The 25,003-nt window shown below is 33.8% G+C and overlaps 1 protein-coding gene across 1 annotated transcript in view; it reads left to right on the top strand.

Moving 5' to 3' along the window:
* Positions 1–232: 232 nt before the first annotated feature.
* The window catches only part of LOC143910967 (pseudouridylate synthase RPUSD2-like), a 148,499-nt gene continuing 123,728 nt past the window's right edge, over positions 233–25,003 (top strand). The window contains exons 1-2 of the mRNA XM_077429629.1: positions 233–429; positions 20,957–21,743. Coding sequence (XP_077285755.1) covers positions 21,435–21,743 — 309 coding nt within the window. The 5' untranslated portion in view covers positions 233–429; positions 20,957–21,434. The remainder of the gene's footprint in view (positions 430–20,956; positions 21,744–25,003) is intronic.

The raw sequence follows: 25,003 nt of genomic DNA, 5'->3' as shown, positions 1-25,003 counted from the left end.
GCCGGACCGAGCCGGCTCCAACACGACCCCTCCGAAAGCTACTGTAATATTGCAATATGGAAAGCTCCAAAACGGAGTTGATGGGATGCAGGCAGAGTTGACAGGGTGAGTTCGCAGTCGGCGCATCAATCAGTGGGGAAAGGAGCGTCGGGGGTGCGGCAAGGCGGGGTGGGCAGGGGTGCTCTTCGCGGGGGCGGAGGCGGTGGGGCGGCCGCCCACCGGCGCCGACGCCAGTACACGACGCGGCGTCGCGACGCTGAGCCGCGTCTCGCGTAATCACACAACCCGCGAATCTCACACGCGACAAACCTCAACAAACAAACACACACACACACACATTCACGACGATCATCAATTTCGCACGACGAACAACCGACCTACTCTCTCTTCAATCGTACGAGTGTTACTGAAAAATATAATTCCATCTTGGTATATTAATCTAGACACAATTAGTCATTCGTTGTATTTTTATTTTTATTTTTATTAATGTCGTCAATTATTATATGATTGTTTTAAAAATTGGATGTGCGGTATTGTGATGTAATTGTAGTGATTCCTTCGACTGGTCTCATTCGTTCGCCGATGATTTATTTTAGTTTAGTTGTACGCACGATGACCGCGTGGTATCCCCAAATAAATATCCCCCCCCCCCCCGCCTACCCTCACCCCGACTTCAACATCCCTACACACGCACACACCCTCGTCTTCTAGATATGGTATTTTGATCGTATGCAATTTTGCGTTTTCGATATGTTATACATAGCTTATTGTGTGTATGTGTGTGGCAACGTTTTCGGGGTTGAGCTTTTCCGAGAGCGCAATAAATTTTACAGTCAACAAGTTTCAGCTGGAAGCGTATCAGAAGCGTACGCTTTGGATGGGCACAAAAGAAAATCCACAAGGCGGAAAAGCGTTTTCCCGTTCGTTCACGCATGATTTGTAAATTCTCCATTTATCACCTTAACAATACGAGTTATAAAATTTTATTTGTTTATTTGTATGTATTCATTTATATATTTTATGCTTTGTGAATAATTTTTATGTAAATTGTAGTCGTTTAATGTATTTTTTAAATTGTGAAATTCAGTTTGCGGTCGACGTTCTGGTGATAACAGGCAAACCGCGTAATTGCTATATTTACGCATGAGCGCTTTGTACATAATAATAATAAGTGCCGTAATTTTCTTCATTTTTTAATTAATATATTGAAATTAAAAATATTTGGTTTAAAAAGTTGTTTATGATTAATGCTATCGTATATCACTTTATAATTTAAAATATTTAACCGTCAAATTTTTTTTTAACTCTGGGAAATTTCGTAAATAAATGCATTTGACGTTAGTTAAAGTCTGGTTTCTTTTAACGTGTGCTCGTGTGTAATCTATCCTCATTTTATGGCTTTTTGGTTTTGATACGCGTTTCGTTGTCGAAATAAGACCTGACACATTTTCGTGCGTCTGTGCAATTATCTCCGAGTCGAAATCTAACGAGACGTAATGAAGAAGCCTTTGAAGCTCAAACGGAGACAGGTTTCGGGGTCCAAATGTCGTTTGCTTTTCGTCCAAAAAAATAAATACTTTCATGTGACAGAATAAATGGGTACCTTCGTGGAGATGCCATAGGAGTTTCCCTTTTTTGGATAATCGAATCGCCTCTGCAGTAAAAGCACGTCATTTATTGGTCAAATTCAGAAATACAATACCTAATCTGAATAAATTAATATCTCGTTTGCTCGATATTGACGCCGCAGTATATAGCTTTGTTTCACATAAGCAACGCGGTTTGCATGTAAATTTCAAATAATATATTCAAATTAAATCCTTTTTATTATTAGTCTCTATACTAGTAGTGTAATTTAGTTTTTACTTTGCTTCGTATTACAGTAAATTCTATGTAATTTGAGTAATTTTATGTGTGTATACAATATACATACATATGTATATTAGATTTTATTTTTGTAAAACTCGATAGAAAATTTATTGCCAACGTGTATGTATGTATGTATTGTTGAGTCGATGAACGCGTGCTTTCTCGAATTTTTTAATGTTATCTTTACGTAAGGTCGTCCTCCGGGATCATATTATATTATAGAAAGGTCGCACGTCGATAGTAAATCAAGCCGCGATGTTTATTTTTCCGTTTTATATTTATTTTTTCAGATATTTTCCGGTCGAATCGCTCGAATGATTAATTGTTCTCCGTACGTTTCCTATGCACCTTCGTTCGAAAATTTTCCGCGACGGGAAAAATGGCAGTTTTTAAATAATCTCGGAACGAATCGAATATTTTCCAGTGGACGCGTGCCGTTTGAAAAATGGTTTTCGTATTACACAAAAGCCATTCTTGACTCTGAATGAATTTTAAAAGTCGCGTGACGCTGACCCACTTCAAGTTGACGATGTCGAAGCTTTTTTTTATCAAAATCTGAGCTTTTAACACTGAACTGAAAGCGAATGATCATTCGAAAATACCAATCGGGTTTTAATAAAAAATCATATAATAGTATTTAATTTACATTAATCTAAATAAAATGCATGGGATTTCTTTTTTTTTTAGTTTTCGCAGAAAATTTCTGCCCTCTTTGTTTTCCATGACCTGGAGTATTTTTTTTATATTCTTTTTAATATTATATATGAAAAGGGTGCTTGAGTACCTTTTTTGCGTTACTTTAATTGTTGCTTATTTTTCTTCAGTTTATCCCATTATGTGAGACATCTAAATAATAACCCAATATATTTCACTTTCTTGTGGCAGAAGGCATTACCGCCCTCCCTTTGTAAATATATTTATATTAATACGAAAAATGTACATGTAGAGGTTTACACTGCTCCGTTTTCTTAAAGTTTTCTTGCCATTTTGTTCGTTACGCTACGATATCAAACGAAAAATACGTCTATTTCCGACAGCCTACTTTTCATGACAATAAAAAATCTGTTCAAATATTTCAATTACGGAAAAACAACTCGCTGTAAAAATGAAAACTTATTTATATTTTTGTCTGTAGACAACGACTTTCCTTAATTTTTTCCAATATACACTTTAGGGCTGCCGTCGTAATGGGTGAGGGAGACTAAATTATCTTCGACCCAGTGTACAAAATAAAAGCTGACATGTTTTGATTGAATTATTGCCTTTCACATTATCGATTTGGCGCTTTATAGTCTCACCCAACGAAATACCCCGCCCTAGATAATGCGCCCTAAAAAAATCTCAAGTCGCCCCAGGATTTATCACAACTTACGGCTGTGGACCGCATCATAAATTATGGCGCCTCTATAAGTGACCAGAAAGGGGGGTTTTGTCAACGCCGTTCGATTCGATTCAAACCCGAAACCGGCGTTCAACAGGTGGCCAATGCGAGATATGTTTTTCAACGAGGACGAGAGAGTTCCAACAAGAGCAGTCCTAATGTCGTTGGAGTTTACGACTCCATCAATTCATAACTATACACACATATTGTATATGTTTATATGCACGTACGTTCTGCTTCTGTATCGTTAAATATATTCTGGGGCTAAACTTTTTAATTATCTTAAGTTGGTTCGTGTGTCTGGGGTAAAAATGAAACAATCCATTAATTAGGTAAAGGTAGTCGGGCCGTCGAGGATCGTTTCGTTGTTCCCATGTGTTGGTATATGTACATATCTTCTCTCACGGTCATTGGAGAAAAGTTATATTAGTTCCACTAATGTAGTCCGAATGAACTGTGATTTAATTATAAGGGATGGGCGAAGTACGGGACACTACTTCATTCTATTCAAAAGTCCTTGTACTAAATTACGGCATTAATCGAAAATTATTTACTTCATCCATTCCATAGTATGTATGGAGCCGGGGGGTGTATAACCGTAGTCTGTGGGCCAGAAATCTTCAACCAGAATGTGGGTAGGTATATCTGGTCAAACACAATTATAATTAAAAATGTTTTAATGGTAACTCTCGTTGAATACTGTTCGCTTTATTTATTTATGTATAGCAACATAGTTATTTTATATATTTGTCCTTTATCCTTTACAAATTTCACATCGGTAGTGTTGTAATGTCTTTATATGTGTATTAACATTCGGGCTTGGGATAATGTACGTTTTCCGGTTTGTTTTATTTTTTATTATTATGTAGGCGAATGAGAAGTTTTCTAGAGGCAAGAATTTTGCATTTTCAAGTTATTTCACAGACGGTTGGATCTCGCCATGGAACATTGAAAAAGTTGGGGCTTTCGTGGCCCAACTGACAGGTGGTGGCAGTTTCCACGGCTATGTACTTTAGACCGAACTTTTCGAGGGAATTTCAGCAGTACTTTAACTGAACAACTTACCGATTACGGTACACTGATTTTCTCTTTTCATTTATAAATTCCTCCGGTTTTCAACAAAAACACGTCCATCATAGATTCTCTGAAAACATACTCGTATACATACACACACACTGAAAGCATTCATTGTGTGTACCTGAAAGTTTATTTAAATCGCAATATTTTAACTTAGACTCTGAAATCCTCTACCTAAAGGAAATTACATACATGGTACAAGATTCCTGGCAAGCTTTGTAAAACACTATAAATTAGCAATTAACATAGAGCGAACACTAATGGCGTGTAGCCCAGATTTTCCACCTCTTTATCTCTAATGTAAAAGGTTTCCATTTATTTTCGTGTAATTTTCACAACGCAACAATGTACAAAATTCGCATTTTCCCCGGATTACATTTTCAATATTCAATTTAAATGGAAAATTTCAATTGTCTATGTAACAATAATGCGTTTTTGGTGAAAACGGAAAATAATAATACAATTTGTACAACTTTATTTCTATATGAAGCGTGACCGCAATCTACCTGAAAAAGGGTTGAACCAAATATAACCGTGCATTATGCTAATACACCTTTCGCTCAAGTATCTATTTGGGGTCGGCTGTTGCAAAAACTACTTTCGGTCGAATCCTTCTAACATGTCCTTCTCTATGTATTTTAAAGTCATGCAACGCAACACCTGTTCCAGTAGTAAAACTTCAGAAAAGTCGCCCCTAACTTCTAGATTTTCCTTTTTTTATTGCTAGGCATGACTGAATATTTTCCTCCTAGTTTTTTTTATGATACACGCCTTTATTAATATACAGAGTTGCAAGTTCAACAATACTAACTGAAATAGTGACAATGATGTGTGTATGTATTTGTATACCTTGGTTTGCGAATTCGTTCAGAATTTCAATTTTCTCTCTCGCTTTTGTTTGTTCTATATTACGTTTGTATTTAATCCTATGTATTGAAACGTTATGAAAGAGAATCGTAGGGAAAGTAAATTAAAAGTTTTCTGGAATTAAAGGGGCGGTTCGAGAAATATCACTACGTTTTGATTGTTCTTTATACTTGGAAAAATAAAATTATATAAGAATCTTCGAAGCTATTTTTACGGAAAAATCGCTCCAGGCGGTCGTAGAAGTCTAGAATAGAAAGTCGTAGAAGAGAATATTCTAATACTGTATTTACATACACACATACCTATATACAATTTTGCCGTTATATTGATTGTTTACTTTGTTTATGTTAATTTGTTACACACTAATTTCGTAATGCTGTGGTTTGGTTATTATTATCGTTGAAATCGTATTATCGTTGTAAATCGTATAATTCAACTGTTTTTTTTCTCCGTTTAGGCGTTGAAATTTTGACTTTATGTACAAAATTCCTGTGACATGGCAACATTCTCTTAAGAACATATTAAAAGCTTTAATGAAATTTTTGAAACACCAAACTTTGATGAGCCATTGAAAATTACTCTTAAGACGCCTCTCTGATCAGATTTTATTACAATATTTAGTAAATTACTAAGTTGAATTTTTATTTTTTAGAAAATTATTCTTCACTCAAATTTTTTAACTTTAGCTTTTTAATTTATTACGATATTTCACATCCCTCTGCGTTCATTTCTCTTAACATATTAAAATCGAAATTATGGAATTTCCATTTTCATTTTTACTATAGTCGATTTATTGATTTTAGAATTATTTCATTTCAATTATTTCATTTCACCTTGAGGACTGTACGATGGGATAAATTGTGAACGCGCACGCATCGACTCACTGGGGAAAATCATTTCACAATCATAAAACTTTGTTTACGAGCTTTTGGCTGAAATCTCAATAATACTTCACCTGTCTCGAGTAATGGAGTCTTATAAATTTTAGTATTCTCCCATGGTGTTAAGCCGTCAAAATTATTATAATAAAATTCCACCGTAAGCTTATTTATTGTCTACTTTGTTGGAATTTTTCAGAAATACTTGTTACTCCCTTTCCTACTGCGCATTAAACATTTCGATTATTTAATGACTATATTTTGTGCTATTGAATGTTTACCAACGAAATTAAGGCGAGTCAATGTTCACACGACCCTTTACGTCTACGCGGATTGTATTGATTTTCATTATCACGCTAGTGTAGCTGAAATTTTAAATAAACATTCTAATCGTCTCGTTTTTCAACTACGTTATCTACTTCGCACACACGTCACGTATAATATCGGGTATGAACAATAATAACAAAATCAACTTTCTCGTGCTTTTCGGCTGAATCCGGTCAATTAACTTTAGTTTTATCCGAAAATCTCGGTTTTTCGCCACGTTTACCTCAATGTATTTATAAAGATCGAATTTTCACTAGAAAATAGTTAAACAATTAATCACACTTCTCGCGTTTGTGAAAATTTTTTTTTCACTGGCCTAAAAATTTTATCTGATGTCATTAACTGATTGTTGTTCCAATTAACTAAAACGTGGTTCATTTCGTACGTTGTAAATTAAATCTCTGAAACATACAACTTATCTTGATTGTTTTTAAAATTACAATTTCAATTCAATTTTTATCCGTTTTTTTTTTTGACAAAGATACATCGGGACGATAACGTAATCCAATCGACGAGCTTTTAGCGCGGAGAGCTTATATTATCCTTTGTCAACTTGGTTTATTTAGACGTTGCTCAAAATTGAATTTGTCACCATGGAGTGCTTATAGTAACTTAAATCTATCTATATATTCTGAACGTGAAGTGTCTTTTGTCTCTCTCGATTGAAGCGTCAATTCATTTCGAAAATACAGACTCGGCTTTAACTCGAATCAGTCTGTGCCCATGGTTTTTGCGCCTCGTGCGACCTGGACAACTCCTGCAATGGGGTTGGACAAAAAGTGGTGGACCAGTGAACCAGTTCGTCGGGTAACCGGAGACAAGTCTGCGGCAAGGACTGTGATGAGTATAAAACATAAGGCGAAATGCCCAGTACCATAAATCTGATGGTAAAAAACTCACTAGGACCGGTCTAGACGGGTTAGAAACTCGACCAGGAGATGGACGATCGTGCCGTTTTGCTGGTTTTTTTTTTTTTTTTTAAGGAAAGCGACTCCTCAAACCCGAGCTCGGCGAGAATCCATGACATCCAAGTATTATAATCGCTAAGTTGATATGATTTTTTTGTATATCTTACGCCCTTCAGTTAAAGGGCTTTCGGTTGATAGGTTGCATCGAAAGTGGTTCTACGTACATACATATATTTCAATATCGATATAAAAAGAGGCGTCAACGTCTTTTCGATTAATCGTGTCTCGGTAGACGTAATCTTTTACTTTGATTGAATCTTATATACAAGTATGAGTCTTATTTGGAGATAAGATTTAATTTAAGTTGCGTATGTGCGTGTGTGAGCAAATTTATTAAATAAAACCTAAGGTCGTAATTTTCGACGTGGCGTCTTACACAACTTTTAAGGCCATACGCTCGCGTATGAAAGCAATATTTTCAGGTAATGAATGTTGCCCGCTATTATCAGGTAAACTTCCCACCTTTTACCTTCATTAATTTAGTTTGCAATATACGTTTCGCATGTATGAATATAAATATATGTACTTGCGTATACGCATGCGATAGAGATAACGTCGTCGTCGCGAAGGGTTTTGTCAAATAAGGGATTCACACCAGGACTACTGGCATACGTGTTCTCAGACATATTTGCCAACCTATGTATTATACATATGTATGTGTGTGTGTGTTTCTGTATACGAGTGAGTGTATGAGTACGTCTGAGTCCTAATTTTGATATTTATTCGTGCAAATAACTAAAACAACCCTTTATGTGCGTAGGAGCGTTACGGTCCTACGCTATCTATTGCGTTTATGACTTAATAACTATAAAGTTACGCGAGAAGCGTGAATATCACAATTATAATTTTGAATTGAATTTAACTCGAATTTATTACAAAATTATACAGCTCGTATTACGGACTTTATTATAATTTTCTTCAGTGACTTTTGTATTTTTGTCTCTCGTTAAGCCAAACTGTGCAAAAACTGCGCTTTTCAATTCCGACGTAATCAAAAGTATGTAAATATAGAATGTGTGAGATTCAAGAATTCCACCAGGGCTGTGGAATTGGTTCAAAATTCACAGACTTCGACTCTGAATTTATTTTAAGATTCAACTCCGACTCCAACTTGAATTATTTTAGTAAAATTGACTTTTTTTAGTATCGTATAAAATTATTAGTAATAATAATATCAAATATCTAATTTTAAAAAAATCACTAAAAATTGACGTGTAACCAATTAATTAAATTATTGGTAATGAATTAGGTATAAATAAAAATTAAGTACATACATATATGTGTATGAATTTCATAAATGTCTGGCCACAGTGTCATATTGGGGTGACCTGTAAAGACACTGTGGTATACTTGTATATTAAAATAAATAAACAAACAAATCAATTTAATTTAAAAATTTATAGCAATGAAGTATAATGAAGAGGCTAGTAAAAATGGAATTAAAAAATTTGGATGTGACCAACCCATGACTTTATCTATGAATGTGAGGAATATAAGGAGACAAAACAAAATTCGATATTGAACCGTACAGACACATTCACACATACCGGCAGCATTATGAAATACGTATAGCTATAACTACATTTTTGATACAAATTGAGCGCAAATTTATGGAAAATTGCACAAGACAACAGTTCTACTTCCGGTTTTCAGGTTTTTGTTCAATTACTTAAAATCACTATCAGTATTATACACAATAAATATCAAGAAGATTAAAATAATTTAAAAGGTCAAAATAAAATAATGAAATATTGTTTTTAAAAAAATACTACTTTTACCGGTTTAAGAATTCTGACCAAAACCTTATCAGCTCTAAGTTAGTACATAAAGAATACAAATATAAAGCTTTTATTACAGAATATGATGCTTAACAAATTTTATAAATAACTTGGTATTAAGCTTAAATTTCTAGATATGAAATTTCATTTGAATAAACCAAACGGTTTCTGAGAAAAACATAAAAAACCACGATTCTCCAGAGTAAAAGTACTACTTCCGGTTCAGATAAATATATTTAAAAAATATTAAGTTTTAAAAATTATTCTTTCTATTACATGTCAAAAATTTTTGTCCGATTCAGTTAGTGGTTTGGGAGATAATTGAATTCAAAAACTTAAAAAACAGGACACATATAAGGGGAGGTACCATTTCCAGTCAACTTAAAAATTGTCATGTCGATAATAATTTCAGTAACCAATACTAAGTTTCATTTCGATAGGACTAACGGTGTTCAAAAAATCCCCAAAATACACAGACACACACACACACATACACATTTTTTCTAGATCATAAAAACGTAATAAAATCGATCAGTAATCAATTCTGAGTTCGAATCAGTCAAAATCTCGAGTTCGAATTTTCGCATGATCACAAAACTCATCTATTGTTACTACATACATAGATAAAGTAAAAAGGAGTCGGAGTCGGTTGATATTTATTTACGGCTCGGACTCGGATTGAAATGCTTCGACTCCGATTCCACAGCCCTGGTAAAATCATTGCGTCTTCGTAAATGTTAAACTGGCGTCCATCCATCATCCGTAATTTCACCGGTTTATATCCGGTTTCCTCTGTGGATCAAGTAGTATCAAGTGGAAATGACAATAATTGCAGTCTTCATTATTTTTAAATTATCAAGATATTTACTTGGACGTTGACAAGTACGTGACCGAATCATAAGATGATCCTACATAGGAGATTGAAATAATCATTTGTCTCATGTTTTAGATTCATCAATGTTTCAGTTTTGAACTTCGCGCATTTTGTTCCAAATTAAAATTGAAACATGAAGATTCGTACTTATGTAGAGCTCATTTAATCATATTACTCTGTGATTATTCTGAAACCATATTGCGGTACATTCTGCCATTGTGCATGCCCCGAATTTTTGTTAAATTGTTAATCGCCCATTTGAAAAATTAATTCTCTGCGCTTCCAACGATAATCAGTCGGTGCGCGCGCGCTGGCCACATTGAGTTTATTTATTTGATTGCTCGAAGCTAACAATACGGTTAAATTCACTGAGCTCGCGTACGGTAATCGGATTAAAGTACATTAGGAGATTTGAATTCGGTTTGCGCTATTAGATTTCATTCGCCGGATTTATGCGCGATATGAAGTGGTTTGGGGTGGGTGACTTTGGGGCGCGTCTGAGTCAGCGGCGTCGGCCACATTTTATCTGCGCCCTTAAAACTGGCACTTTGGCGCGGAACTGCTGCATTGCCACCGAACAACCCATACCCCGTCGGATTATTGAACCATCAGTGTGGTAATTGCCATAGTTACCTCTAACAACCAAAATAACGCGGCCTTCTTGTCCTTCTGTCGACACTTTACACGCGAACATTCGCCGACGCTTAATCGGCGGCCCTTTCGCACGCCCTCTCCGATGGTGAAACCCAGATAGCCCCTCCAATCCCACCCCCAGGTATTCACAATGAAAAGTTGCCTATATTATATGTATGTACTTGCGGATGTTACTCGTATCCGCTCGTAAGTTATGAGATTTCAGTATATACCTATGTGCATTTGACGATTACATACATAAATATACAAAATGAGAAAGTTCTTAACTTTACCGTGCATTCGGAAATTGTTTGTAAATCGCATGAACTTTGCAATATTAAAATAGGCGTTGACGCAAAATTTTGTAAAACTTCAAAAGCGAATTCAAATGACGTTGTTTCAAAAATATTTTTTCTCTTGTTGATTTAATCAAATTTTATTACAGAATATGTTGTACTTACTTGATATAACCATCCCAAAAAATACCTCGACTAATAAATTTTCACATTATACAAATTCACATTGATAACCACATGATTTAGCAAGCCCCTGTATAACGAGATTTTAATACTAGCTGCAGAGGGGTATATCGAGCTATTATATAACTTGCAATTTGTTCTCAGGAAAATCCATACATTCAAAAGTAGTCGTCTATGAAACAGTTGCAATGAAGTAGCTCATTCGATCAAATTTGGCTCATTTTATGGGGTACATATGTACATATGTACATGTATGTTATTGGTGAATAAAAATAAAAATTAGATTAATTAAAATGGCAAGTTATCATCGCTCGATTTCCGTTCAGTAATTGCACTTAATGCATACCTTTTAAATGCGCGTTTTAAAATATGTATCAGTCGATTCTGCGCCGTCTTATAAAATTCTTAAGTATTTACCACGTGAGCGCTATCGGCAATCTATTGGAGATTTGCGCGAATAGATCGAAGATTTATTTTCGTATTTCACCCAAAGGTTAAATATTCTAACGCAATAACCGGTATAGCTTGATCCGAGATACCTTATATGTAATATATAAAATCCGCCTTGCGATTTTTATCCAAATCCTACGATGCGACATTTTCTTAAAATGTATGTACATACACGTTTATGTGTGTACATAGGTATTGATATCCCGCAATTAATATCAATCTTGTTCGGGTAAGTGCGTACGAATTCGACGCACGTCACGCGGTCGAAGTGTGTTTCGGAATGTATTTGAGCTTGTCGACGAAATCAAATGAAAATTTATGACCGGTTATAATGGCGTACTTTAATCGATACTTAGTCTAGTTTTCCGTCACATTAGAGGCGTGTCGGTTTGAATTAAAACCGCCCACTTGTATTTTACCCCCTTCACATAATTCGGATGGGTTTATATTATAATTTGTATACCTATGTTAAAGCGTGACGTAATCGTTAGTTTACTGTGTTCGACGGTTATTATGTGATATTAATATTTTATCTACTATAAATTTGAAGTAAATAATTTTGCATCCAATATTTATACAAAGAAAGTAAGGCACATACAAAAACCAGACTATATGTATGTATATTAAAATAATAATAATCCTCTTTACGTTTATTGAAGACTAAAACGTCACGCTTTTAGTGCAGACTTTTTCGTTACTTAAATTTTACAACGCCATTCACCTATACAATATACATATGTATGTATATTAAATTTTAAAGTAAAATCCCATTGACAAGGAAAAGCATTGAAGCTTTTTTGTTGAAAAACTCAATTTTTCTCATTCAAATAGTACGGTAAAATATAATAAGTATGTATTCTTCAATTTTCATATTCTCTATTGCATATGCATATGTATGTATATATTAAAAGGCATGAGATTCAGTTAAAAACTAACAAAAATGGACAATTGTTGCCCGTTGACGTTCAAAGATTTGGATAAAAATACCCGAACTCCTTGAAAAGATTGATTTTTTTACCAATCAAAAATTGATGAATGTATGGACGTATATAGTAATTATGTGAAGCATTCAAATATTTCATATTGAAAACCGGCAGATGAATCATCGGAAATGCATGCTTGAAACGTGTGTAAATAAATATAATAATAATAAACATAAAAAGGAAGGATATTTTTGTATGTGGCGAGTGCATTGACAAGTATGGAGATTTAAAAAAAAAACAGCTTTTAGAATTATCAAGAGTTATTATATCGATTTCGATTCCGGTTCCAGTTACCGATTTTCGATTCCTTTGTTAGTTCCGATTCTCGATTCCTATTTCCTATTTTAGTTGGCTTCGGTTCCGAATTGTTGTTTTTTGTTATTATTATTATACATATGTATATGTAACTGTGTTTATATTAAATTTATTCTGAAACCACCCGTAGAAATATTAACGGGCACAACACTAATGTTACATGTTCACAATTATGATATATAAAAAAATATGTATCATTTTTGGAAATATATATGTATATATATGTATATATATATATATATATATATATATATATATATATATATATATATATATATATATATATATATATATATATATATATATATTTCCTATAAATGTATTAGTTTATTTTTGGATTTTATATTTATTTTAATATATGTATATAAATTGATTGATACGCCGTTCTGTGATCAGTTCCAATTAAATTAAAAGGTTTTCTTTTTGCTTTTCGTTCGAATTTATTACAAAGCACTGTTGTGGACAAAAGCTTATGAACGGTCTATACATATAATATAATTTCTCTTTGAAATATAATACGTACCTATGTTTCAATTTCAACAAAAGAGATACCATTTTAATTAAATCTTGTTTTTCTTAGAGCGGACATAGCTACTTTTCATTTTCATAAGAAAACATTTTTTTGCTCCCCGCTCGATAATTGACTTTTCGTGCGTACTTCGGGATCACAAATTCGGTCAAAATGAACCGTTTTGATGTTTGGCGACGAATATCGCATTTTCGTCGTAGGGAGCCGAACGAACGGCCGGAAGGTTAGCCGTGGGGGCACGTTTTGACACAAAGGCGCAAAGTAATTTGTGCCTGGTGGAACGAGATAACGCTGTAATTAGTAAAGGCAAAGTCAAACATTGGTGCTCACCCTCCCGATGCTGAGGGTCCAGCGATCGGCCTTTGACGCCAGCCGACTTGAAGTGGCGCCAATGACGAGCAACGGCCATGTGGCGCCCGAACAGAGCACCATTAGCCACTAGAGAGATTCGTTAAACGTTTATCTCCGCTCAGACCGGGATATTGGCATCAATTGAATTTCCTTCTGATCAATGACGGCGTGTGTGCGCGCCTTCTACGTCGATTTGCGTCACTTTGGCGCCAATTTGTTCCGAGATCTACAAATACATGCCTTTATACATACATAGCTAATATCTGCATACTTTCGTGGTGCAGTGTGCACCACGAAACTAACTCCTAAGCTCAAACCATTTTGACGTGCGTATGTTTGTACGTAGAACTTTTTGTATTCGCGACACAAATTAGTGTTGTCTTATCTCTAGTGGTGTAGTCGGGCCAGGTCGCCGCCCTGGTAGTTCTTTTTGAGCCAGGTCGCCGCCCTAGTACTTTGATATAAAAATTGTTTTTCGAGTACAATTAAAAAATATTTTTGCTTATATTTCATATACTTTGACATACATATGTACATATGTAGTGTCAAAGCTGTGAGAAAGGGTACGATTTTTTTCGTTCCATAATTGAATGTAATAAATTTAACTATTTTTAAATCCACTGATTTTCACAAAGCAAATGCAAAACACAACGGGCACACCTGTTTTCCGATAATTTTTTTATTGGATTTACATTCTCAGTGGCTCGTTGACTTTTTCAATAATTCACTGATGTGAATAGTCAAAGGTTAAGCTTTTCTATATATAAATCCAAATATTCTCCTTAAATTATATGATTCAATCTTATCTTTTTAATTCAGTTAATTTAATTTATTTTTTGTTGAAACAGTCCCGTACACATACATATTCGTACATATTCTAATCTCTTGCGGGTATATGTAAGACTTCTTTGTCAGATACATAGTATAACTGAAATGGCATAACAGTTCAAAATATTGCGTTTTACATATTTTTGTTTTCTTTGTATAATTCACTTATAACATTTTTGGTCGAATTGTTAATTTGAACAAAGGCATTGTTTATTTGTATCCGCCCCCGAAAATAACGGGTATGCTATGCGACTAACATGTCAGTCAATAAATAAAGGCATGCTATTTATTTTTATTTACATATGTAATAAATAAAATAGAGTATGCGTTATCAAAAAAGTGTTCGACTCGTTTAAACATCGCACGCGCTAAATGAATATATTCTCGCATGAATTTTATCTACGAATTTTTCGTGTGGGTTCGTCGCTCCTCTACGTCTCTATCTAAATTCGTATTATCCTTTTTACGCGCGCCTTAGATATTAACATACTCGTAAAAAATTAACATTTTTTTGTCAGTCAGGTATCTATATTATTTACGATCCGAAATTTTTCGAGGGACTTTTACGATTTTATTTCGTATTTTATTTTAGAGCTATCGCCCCAGCTCAATTTTGCGAAACTCTCGTGTTTCGAGCAGTAAAGTTTTTCTTTGCGATTTAAAAGCGGTTTTGTGTTGTAAAATGCTCGTCAGAAATTTGTCGTTAAAAGCTTTTACTCAACTGAATTCCGTGCTCGTTTTAATTTACCAAAATGAAATTGCATACATACTATAATGTAATGAACGTTATATATGTAGAATGTGTTTTTTTTGTTGCTTTCGATAATGGATTGTAATTTATTTAAGTTTATATATGTGTTTATTGTGTACGGTTTTTCGAGATGATACCGTTTTGGAAAAGCATTACATTTATACAGCCAACCATAAAAGTTTTTCTCTTAAAACGGTTTTCCGGCTCAGTTAACCTAACACCTGAATGTAATGCCCAACCATAAGGGCACCTGCCTTTACGTTGAATGGCATTTATTCTTAAACATAAACTACATATGTACATATGTATACACATACTACAGATAAGAAGTATTTATTTCGAGGAATTATTTTTTCTGTGTTTTGTTAAGAATTTTGTAGTTTTGGGAAGTACCGTTCTTAAAAAAACAGAAAGATGATTAAATTTGAGATGTGCAATTTATATAAATTTTCCCACATTGCTTCGTTTATACATACATATATACTTTTTTCAGAAACTATATACGTTTTCCCACATCTTGTTAATTTTATTTACTTTTGTAGAAAAATGACATTTTTATTAAAACATATACGGTATTTTTAAATATGTGATATTACATTTCTATGATAATACATATTCCCTTAATATCTCTACTTGATTAATTTATTTTTTGATACTTTGCAGTTGCTTGTTTTTTTTCAAATAATATTTGTTTCATGCGCACTAATTTTCTTCCAATGAAAATTTTTTTTTTTTTATTGAAAAATTATATATGTAGGTATATACAATAACGTGTTAAGCTTTGCTAAATTTATATCAGGGAGATATAAATTTAGTATAAGTAGTATAAAACTAATTGTTTTGGTGTTAGACGCGGGCTATTCATAATTTTATGTTTTTAACGCTGCGATAAGGGTTTATATCATTTATTACTTTCTTAAGACTGATATTCTGTTTTTTTAAGTTTTAGTGTAGACGCCTAGTTTTTAGTAGAAAATGACTTTCCATGTATAGTGCCGCGTGCATGTCCTTTATCTTACACAATCTATGTATATAAATTTAATAGCTTTGAAATATTGTTCGTAGTATTAATGATGTCATTGCATCAGTTTTTTTTAATGTCCACTGTGGGGTCTTTAATATTATATAAAAACAAACAATTCGTTAAATACCGAAATAAAACCACATGTTCTGTGTTTTGGAAGGCTTCCAATTATAATTGTTTGAGAGATAGAAAGAAACTTACAAAAATGCACACATTTTTCATTTTGTCACTGGTTTTATATAATTTTTTTATTCAATTTCCCTTGTAATTTTAAATAGACTATTCGACCCTATCAATTATATGTCTTCTACTCAATTTCATCGTGACATGTGTACTATATTTTTCTTTTGTCAATTATGTCTGCGTTCATGAATCACTGAACCCTGGGCTTAAGGTGCACGAACTTCTCATTTTTCTTTCCCTTCTTTTATGGGGTTCGCCTCTTGACTCACGGTCGAAAAGCCGCAGACGATATTTATTTTCAAACTTTCGTTGTGCGGTTTGGATATAAATTGAGTATTATATTTTCAATGCAAGAATTTACAAATATTCAGCACATCGTATTCGATTCCAAAAAAAAGTGCATTTAATATTCACGGACGATGTTTGTTTTTTTTACTGTCCAAATTTAAATTAACTTCTTTTATATTTGTCTATTTCTGTTTGATTTGCCTTTTGACTTGTTGCATGTCTTCAGGGCACCATTGGGAATAAACGTGACGTGAGCTCACCAACAAGAACAAATCGTTTTGACCCATTATTGGCTATCAATTATACCTTTGATTTCTTAATATGAGGGTTCCGTGCTTGTCCAACTAAAAAAATAATTTGTTTTCGGCCAATTGTTTCCTAAAAAAGCAATGGTTTTTTATAAAAAATATATATAGTATATTTATGGAGATGTGTTTCATAATAAAATTAGCGGGTCCATCATTACCGCATTCATTTTTACTTTCATACATCATTTTTGCATATTTATTACTTGCTTTTTCAATTAGGAAACCATAACCCTCGTCAAAATAAACTCATTAATTTAATTTTGTTATTAATCTCGGTTGGTAATTAAAAAATCTTTTATGCAGCCTCGTTTCGGCTCCCCCCTCCCCAGTCGTTTTTATACATTTTTAATAGAGCGACTGGGTTAATCATCGTATCTACAATGTACATTACGACTGAATCGCTGGTTCAAACAGTTCATTCGCGCATTGAAAATTCGCCGACAAGTATACCAGAAAACCAGGTTTTTAAATAGAAAAAAGTAAATATTGTAATTTCAGTGACAAAAACATGTGAACGCGTCCGGCTCGTCGCATCGGTACAATGGGAAAAATCATTTTATCATCCATTTACGTCGAGTAATCAATTGAATAATTTAATGAAGTAAATTGATTGATTGGTCAATACGAATCGTCCATATGGCGCCTCGCTAATCAAACATGGATTTCATGAAACTACGTAGTTTTAAGTAAATTTACATATCCATAACGATTAATGGAAAATATTCCCGGCTTAATAATTGTAAAATTTTCCAATCACGTTTTTAATTTATAATGTAAACTACGCTTCATCAAAATCGTCACGAATAATATTCTCGTTTTTTATCGTATTTAAAATTCTTGAACATCGAGAATTTATTATGATTTACCCGTTTGTGCATTTAATTGTGAAAAGTCGACGTCCTTTCGGTCGAAGCGTTTTGTCATACAACCTGATTCTGCAATCCGTTGCGAAATAATTGTTTACTCGTTTCATACTTGTAAGTGCATTTGTGATCGGATTTAAAATTTTAATCAGATTTGCGTCGGTATGTCTTCTGTAATGATTCTATTATTTTTTTCTTAAATAGTAATATTTCGTGTACATAGGTACACATGACAAATTCATATATTGCTCATCATCGATTCGGGCGCGTGTGATTTATTAAAATTTAACGACGATGTCCCTTTGCTTCTCTTTCGGTTTTTTTTTTTCGTTTTTCAGATCTCCCGTTAATAGCGGCATGGTCGAAAAGTCTTTTTTTGTTTCGTGCGACACGACCAAACAAAACAAAGCAAGTTGGCTAAAAAACGACGAACGCGAAAGACGGGATTTATCGTTCCCGAGATTTCTCGGGATGCGACGGGAGGTCTCCAGCCCTCTCTTTCTGTCTTTTCCTCCCACTCTCCTCATCTTTCGTCTTGATCTATCCCCACTCTCGTTCTTGGCTGCTATTTGGTAATTGGCGAGCGTGACCGGCTCGTCTGCCGTCCGGTTATCAGTCGTTCTCGTCTCGTCGCGTCACACGGTTGCGTATTCGACTCCTTTGACGTATCGAGTTTTCGGTATTTCGAGTTTTAAAAAATTACATAAAGTTTTCCTTTTAAATAAAATCCACCCAACGAAAATAAGTGTCGATGCAATGCGATAATATTTTTTATCCGTTGTAAAATTTTTATTAAATTCAGTGTAAAATAAATGAAAATATCATTTTTTCGGTTAAAATAATTTCATCACACCGTTCCAATCCGACCCGAGTAAATCGACCTGTGTGTAACTAATCTTTAATTGTGTCGAAATTATACAATATTTCTTTTGGTTTTATCGCATTGAGAAACGGTCGGTTTGAACGGTTCGTGCAAATCATGAATGATAACTACGCGCGCTTTGTAACCGTGGCCTTGCTTACAATAATAATACCTAATAATTCATTGTTATTTATAACTCATTAATTGTAAAATTCAACTTTCGCATTTTTAGTGCGACTTTTCAAATTAATGTTAATCTGATGTGAATTGATTGAATGCAGGTGTGAATTGTGACGTTTGTGAAAAAAAATTATATTGTAATGTTACTTCGTACGAGTCATCGTCGCCTTTAGCATTTTAGTCGATCGATATTTTTGTTGTTAATGCGAATATGTATTCATAATGTGTTGTCGATAAATTCTTAACGATATCTCGTAAATGGGTTAAAATGCAATGGTGCAATCGATTACCGCACGTGTGTATTGTCACGCTGTAAAATCTCTACCGTGAACTCGAGAAGTGCGCTTTATTCCGTTTAAATTGCATTATCATCATCATTCAGCTATACATATAATAATTATTTCCACGACATATTTATTTCTTTTGATTCTGATTCTATTAAATTGCAATATTTCATTACACATTTGCTATCTATTAACTTATCTTTATCTATTTTATGTTTAAGTGTTTGTTCTTTTTTTTACAATTAAGTTCATTCCTATATTTGTTATCAATAATTTTTTTTTAATTTGCAATGTGTATATGCACTTCAGTTATCGAATCCTTATCGTTTATCGATTTTCTTTGTTAAATTTTAATAAAAAGATCAATATTGTATTTCTCCATAAATTGCAGATAAGAATTATTCCTAGAGCGGCTTTTTTTGAGTTAACCGTTAATAAATTTACTGTGTTTCGTTCAAATTTTTACTTTTCCGTTTATAAATAAACCTACCTCTCAATGAGATAATTAGTCTTATTATTCATCTGTTGCACAGTTGCGATTCACTGTTTCGTGATTTTTTGCGGACTTCTATTGTGTAAACACTATTGTTTTAGAGTGCTTTTGGCTTTGGTTCATATCTAATGGCTTCTACGTTTTTTTCATACTCTTCAAACAAGAATCCTTTAAAATCAAAGTGCACTTTTTCGTTTTTTTTGTTATTATTATTATCCCTCGCTTGCCTTCAAATGTGTAATAAAACCTTAAGCGCTCGTTACTACTTTTTCTTCTATCAGCAAAAAATATACTCACTTTTGTACTATACAAATATTATTTTAACATGATTGTTTACATTTCGCAAAATGGAAAAGAATCGAACAAGTGAAAGTGATGGTATTTTTCCGTGTCACTATATTCAATCTCTATTACGAAATATTCTATGGGCGTTACAAATATTATTCAAGAGTAGAGAAACTACCTTTTATACATTCATATTATATGTATGTATGTACATACATATATACATATCGTATTGATGTTGCATTATATTTAATTTCGAATCTTTTTTTGTGTCAAATAAAGATGCTCAATTTTAAATGATTGGTGTAATTTAGCTCGAAGGTTTGAAGTTTAGATGAGTCAATTAAATGTAACCTTGGTTCGTTACACATGAAATTGTACTGTGAAATATTTTACATGTCAAGGTGTATTATGTTTTAGACGTTTTTTTTTTAATTTGATATTAATTGTTTTTAATTTCATTTATTGGTACTATACTTTAATTTTTAAAGTTTTAAACAATTTAAATTATTTTACCGAATTACATCTAATACCGCATTTTTCCGATTTAAAAATAAACGAATGGGTGGATTTCCTTACCCGTTATGGCAGACTTTCATCTCATATTCGGCGACAAATTCCAAACATCTCGTTCATAACACAGAAAAATGATAATAGCGAAATCGTGCCTTAACTTTGCCTGTCCCAACTTCACGTGCTTCCAACTTCCAACAGTTTCCAGAGCGTATTACTTGCCGGCAAATTTTCCTAGCAATCAACGTGCAATTTTCATACGAAACGACACTTCGATTGCCGGCAAGTAATAACACTGGACAATCCGTATATAATTGCCTTATCAATTCTTGCAGTCAGTGGTGTGGGTGCACAATGTTGACTATATTTTAAGTTTAAAAAAGCTGTGATTTAGTGTGCAAGTATAGTATGTGCTACATCAAAATCAAAAACTCTGGTCAAAGTGAAATGCAAATCAGTTCCAATTGTGATGAGTCGGCTGCAGCCAACAGGTTAACGTGATCGTGATGAAGCGACACTCACATTTGACGATGAACATTGTCGTAAAGATTCGATAGCAGATATTTTAACATTCAACACGCGGTCCACCAACCACTTGTTAAACCGCATTCGAAAATCTGGAGCGATCGATAATGTGACGTTCCATACAAAAGAAAATAAAATATATTCGTTATTTATTTATCAGTGAAGAAAGATTAATTTACGTGCCATATCGTTGTTGACTCGATAACATTGTTGAAGTGATTCGGTGTAAATTTAATTTCGGAGTAAATAGTGAAGGGATCAAAGCTGGAACCGCTTTACTTAGAGGGGATGCAGCATCAGGGTGGAGCCTGGTATGTGCCATGGGGGGTGCCGTTGCAGAAGGTGGTTGCTGTGCCGATGGGAGGGCAGCAGGGGGCCGCTGGAGGAGGGCGGCTACTGCATCCATTGCTAGGAGGTCTAGGCGCTCTTCAAGGATTGGGCGCCCTGGGTGCTCTGGGTGGAATCGGCTCGCCACTGGCACTCTCGGGAGGATTTTTGACACACCACCTGCCGCCCCCCCATAGGCCACAACCTGCTCTGGCGCCTCACCCATCTCCACAACCGGCCCTGCACCTCAGACACACTCCTCCAAGAAAGGTATCATCATTTTTAATGATCATTTTATGCATTATTTGAATATACATACATACATAGATTTAGAGCTAGAAATACACAAAGAGACAAATCTCTACATTTATAAATAAAAAAGGCTTATAGACAGAATGATTTGTATCATTGTATATATATTATATTATAGTATATATGTATTGGCCTATAAAAAGTAATTATCATTGGATTTTATGCTTATCGTAAAGCAGCCATTAAGTATAATAAGTACATCAATATTGTATTATATAAGTATACCATTTATTAAATTACAACTCGTATTATTAACTAAGTTTGTTTATACTGAATGCTTCGAAATTTATTAAATGGGTATTAAATATATTTACTAATTGGTATTAAATATATACTTTTACCTAAAATAGGCAAATAAATACATATGTAGATACATATTCTAAAGTTTTAAAATATCATACTGAATTTATCTGTAAAATTATTATATTTTGTAAATGAAAATACAATCATGAAAAATACGGTAATTTGTTTATTTGTTTTAAAACATACCACAGTGTTTTCACAGGTTAGCCCAATACAACACGACACTGTGGCCAGAAAATACATTAAAAATATTTTATAAACGTTCACATAAAGTCGATAACTAATATGAATACGAATTTCAATCTTTTGTTTATAGAAAGTGTGTTTTCACGTTTTCATATTTTAAACATGAGTCGTTTATTATCATAATCATTTATTATATGATATAAAACAGGTTTTTTAAAGTGAAATTTGTTTTATAGACTAAACTATTTTGATAATAAACGAATAATACATACACAACCATTAAGTTATATCAAAGAATATTACACACATATTACATCGGCGGCCGTCACTGCAACGAAAGTGACTTAATCGAAAGTCGAAAAACCAAGATTTTTCGCGGTTTTTGTGACAATATGTGAAATAGTCGTTTACCATGCATATACATATATGAAGAGCGGGTAGTATTACCATATATATAATATATAGTACCGTGTACCATGCATACATATGTATGTACATTCTTTTCGATCTTTTGGCTTTCGACTTTCGATGCAGTGACCCAGACCCATATTACATATTTATTTATTATATCAGTATATCTATTACGTCAGGGATCCCCAAATTATAGCCTGGGGACCAGAATGTGGCCCTCAAACATCTCAAATCCCAAAAATGTCAAATCTCAAAAATATATAGAATGTCCGAAAATAGTGTACCCGAGCCGATTCTCCCTGTATTTAAAATATTCCTATTTGTCTCACATCTTAGAAAGTTTTGAATCCTCTGGGTGTAGCGGTGTGTTCTCCATTCCTAATAGTCTAACTAATCTCATACTATTTTGATTCAACTACAGGCATTCAAAGTTGTTTGAATAATATTATCTTGGAGTAGACGGGCTTAATAATATCTTACGCATTTGTCCTTACGGATGTCGGATGAACAGGAACAGCTATAGTTCGCTAACTTTGATCAGTTCATTGGCCTCCTCACCAAAACCGAATTAGATACAATGCAGGGATGTTCGGCGACTTGCATTAGACCGCGCATAGTTAACACGCAACGGATGCGATATATGTACATATGTATGTGCAAACATACGTATACAATCGGAGCTTTTATAATGTATAAATATATTGCCACGATGTCTCTGGTTATTCACGCTCGAGCTTGAAATCTATATGTCTTCTTCGTTTAACGCGTGCATTGTTACAGAAAGGAGTAAATAACCTGTTCTTATTTTAACGACTGCAACCCTTAAATAATAATAAAAGACGGTGGTTTTTATGCTTTCATTGTTGTGCAGGACAAGAATAGCGTTTCGAACTTTAACTTATGTTTTGTATGGCGGAGACTCGCGTTAATTTCGAACAAACGACGGTTTTTATATTCAAATTTTTATATATTATATTCGAAGTAGGTATTCGCGGGCAAAAGGTTCCTTCCACTAAACCATAGCACGAATTTAAATTTATGAAAAATAGTTTAGCGTTTATGATTAATGATACACAATAGAGTTTCGTGTTCAACGTGCGGTATTTCATATTTCTCGCGTATGCTAAATTTTTATTTTGTATTTGGTTTTTGGAATCGGTTTTATTGTGTGGTTTTTTTCCCGTTTTTATTTTGACCAAAATTATCTGCTTCGTGACTTGACGCATACGTACATAGGCATGCAGTCATCTTAAATTATTACACCGTCATTAAAATCATACCTTTTTATTTTTTTTAAGTATAATATAAATTCGACCTTTGACTAATGCGTATCAAATATTCTGCTCATCATCAGTGAAGCGCGTGAATACATTTTTACGTAGTTTTTTCAATAGTTTTTAGTAGCCATAAGGCTACCGCATTCGAAAAGTAATTTTAACATTTAAATTGATGGGAAATGGGAAACGGCAATTATCTGTTGTATTATATTACTGTTTACTTTCCTCCGATGTACATACATTATTTACATACATATAAAATTTACATATAATGTACTTGGGACCGGAAAAGGTAAAGTTTTGCATCTTTGAAAAACGATCTCGATTTACAACTGTCGCATTCTCACCGTTGCGTTTGCTCTACTTTAACCGTTTGTTTTGTTCCGAATCGGTGGTTATTTATAATGTCAATGACGCTTTTCAGTATTGTAGTCATTATTTCGTTACAATCAATAGTGAGCTAAATGCGTATAGTTACGAAAAGTTCAACGTGAATGCATCTATCTTCCAAAAGACAATGCATCTCTTTTAAATATTTATAAATGCGCATTGTCCGGTCATCTCTTTTCACGTTGGTCTCTTTTTTATGCTTTTGTATCACATTTCCATATTATTTCGGTCGAATCTCATAAATCTAAGCTTCTCGGCGAATATTTTATTGTTAAAGTTTAAATTTTTTTTAATTCAAGCATAAGGGCGCCTAAAAAATCAGTCGATTTTCTCTTAGCGAAAGGTAGACAGTTGCTTCGTTCGAAATTAACGAACCGTTCCTAGTTTTCTATTTCTGATCCATTGCCACCACCAGACTGATTTATAAATACTCATTATATGTTTTAACTAGTTTTATTATTCTGAGTCGTTTTTCTCCGAATCGTTTCTCTAACGTTCGTATCGGAAAATCATCGATAATTTTCCATTCAGTCATATTGGATGTAGCACGCAACATATGTACATATGTTGATTGTAATTCTCACAAATTTCCCACGCGTGTTTTTCAATAGCCTGTCTTAAAAAATCACCACGCTTTAAGAGTGAATCCGA

The sequence above is a fragment of the Arctopsyche grandis genome, chromosome 4 (genome assembly GCF_051622035.1).
Source record: "Arctopsyche grandis isolate Sample6627 chromosome 4, ASM5162203v2, whole genome shotgun sequence".
Taxonomy (NCBI): domain Eukaryota; kingdom Metazoa; phylum Arthropoda; class Insecta; order Trichoptera; family Hydropsychidae; genus Arctopsyche; species Arctopsyche grandis.
The sequence above is the reverse complement of the archived record's forward strand: the minus strand, read 5'-3'. Positions and strand labels throughout refer to the sequence as shown.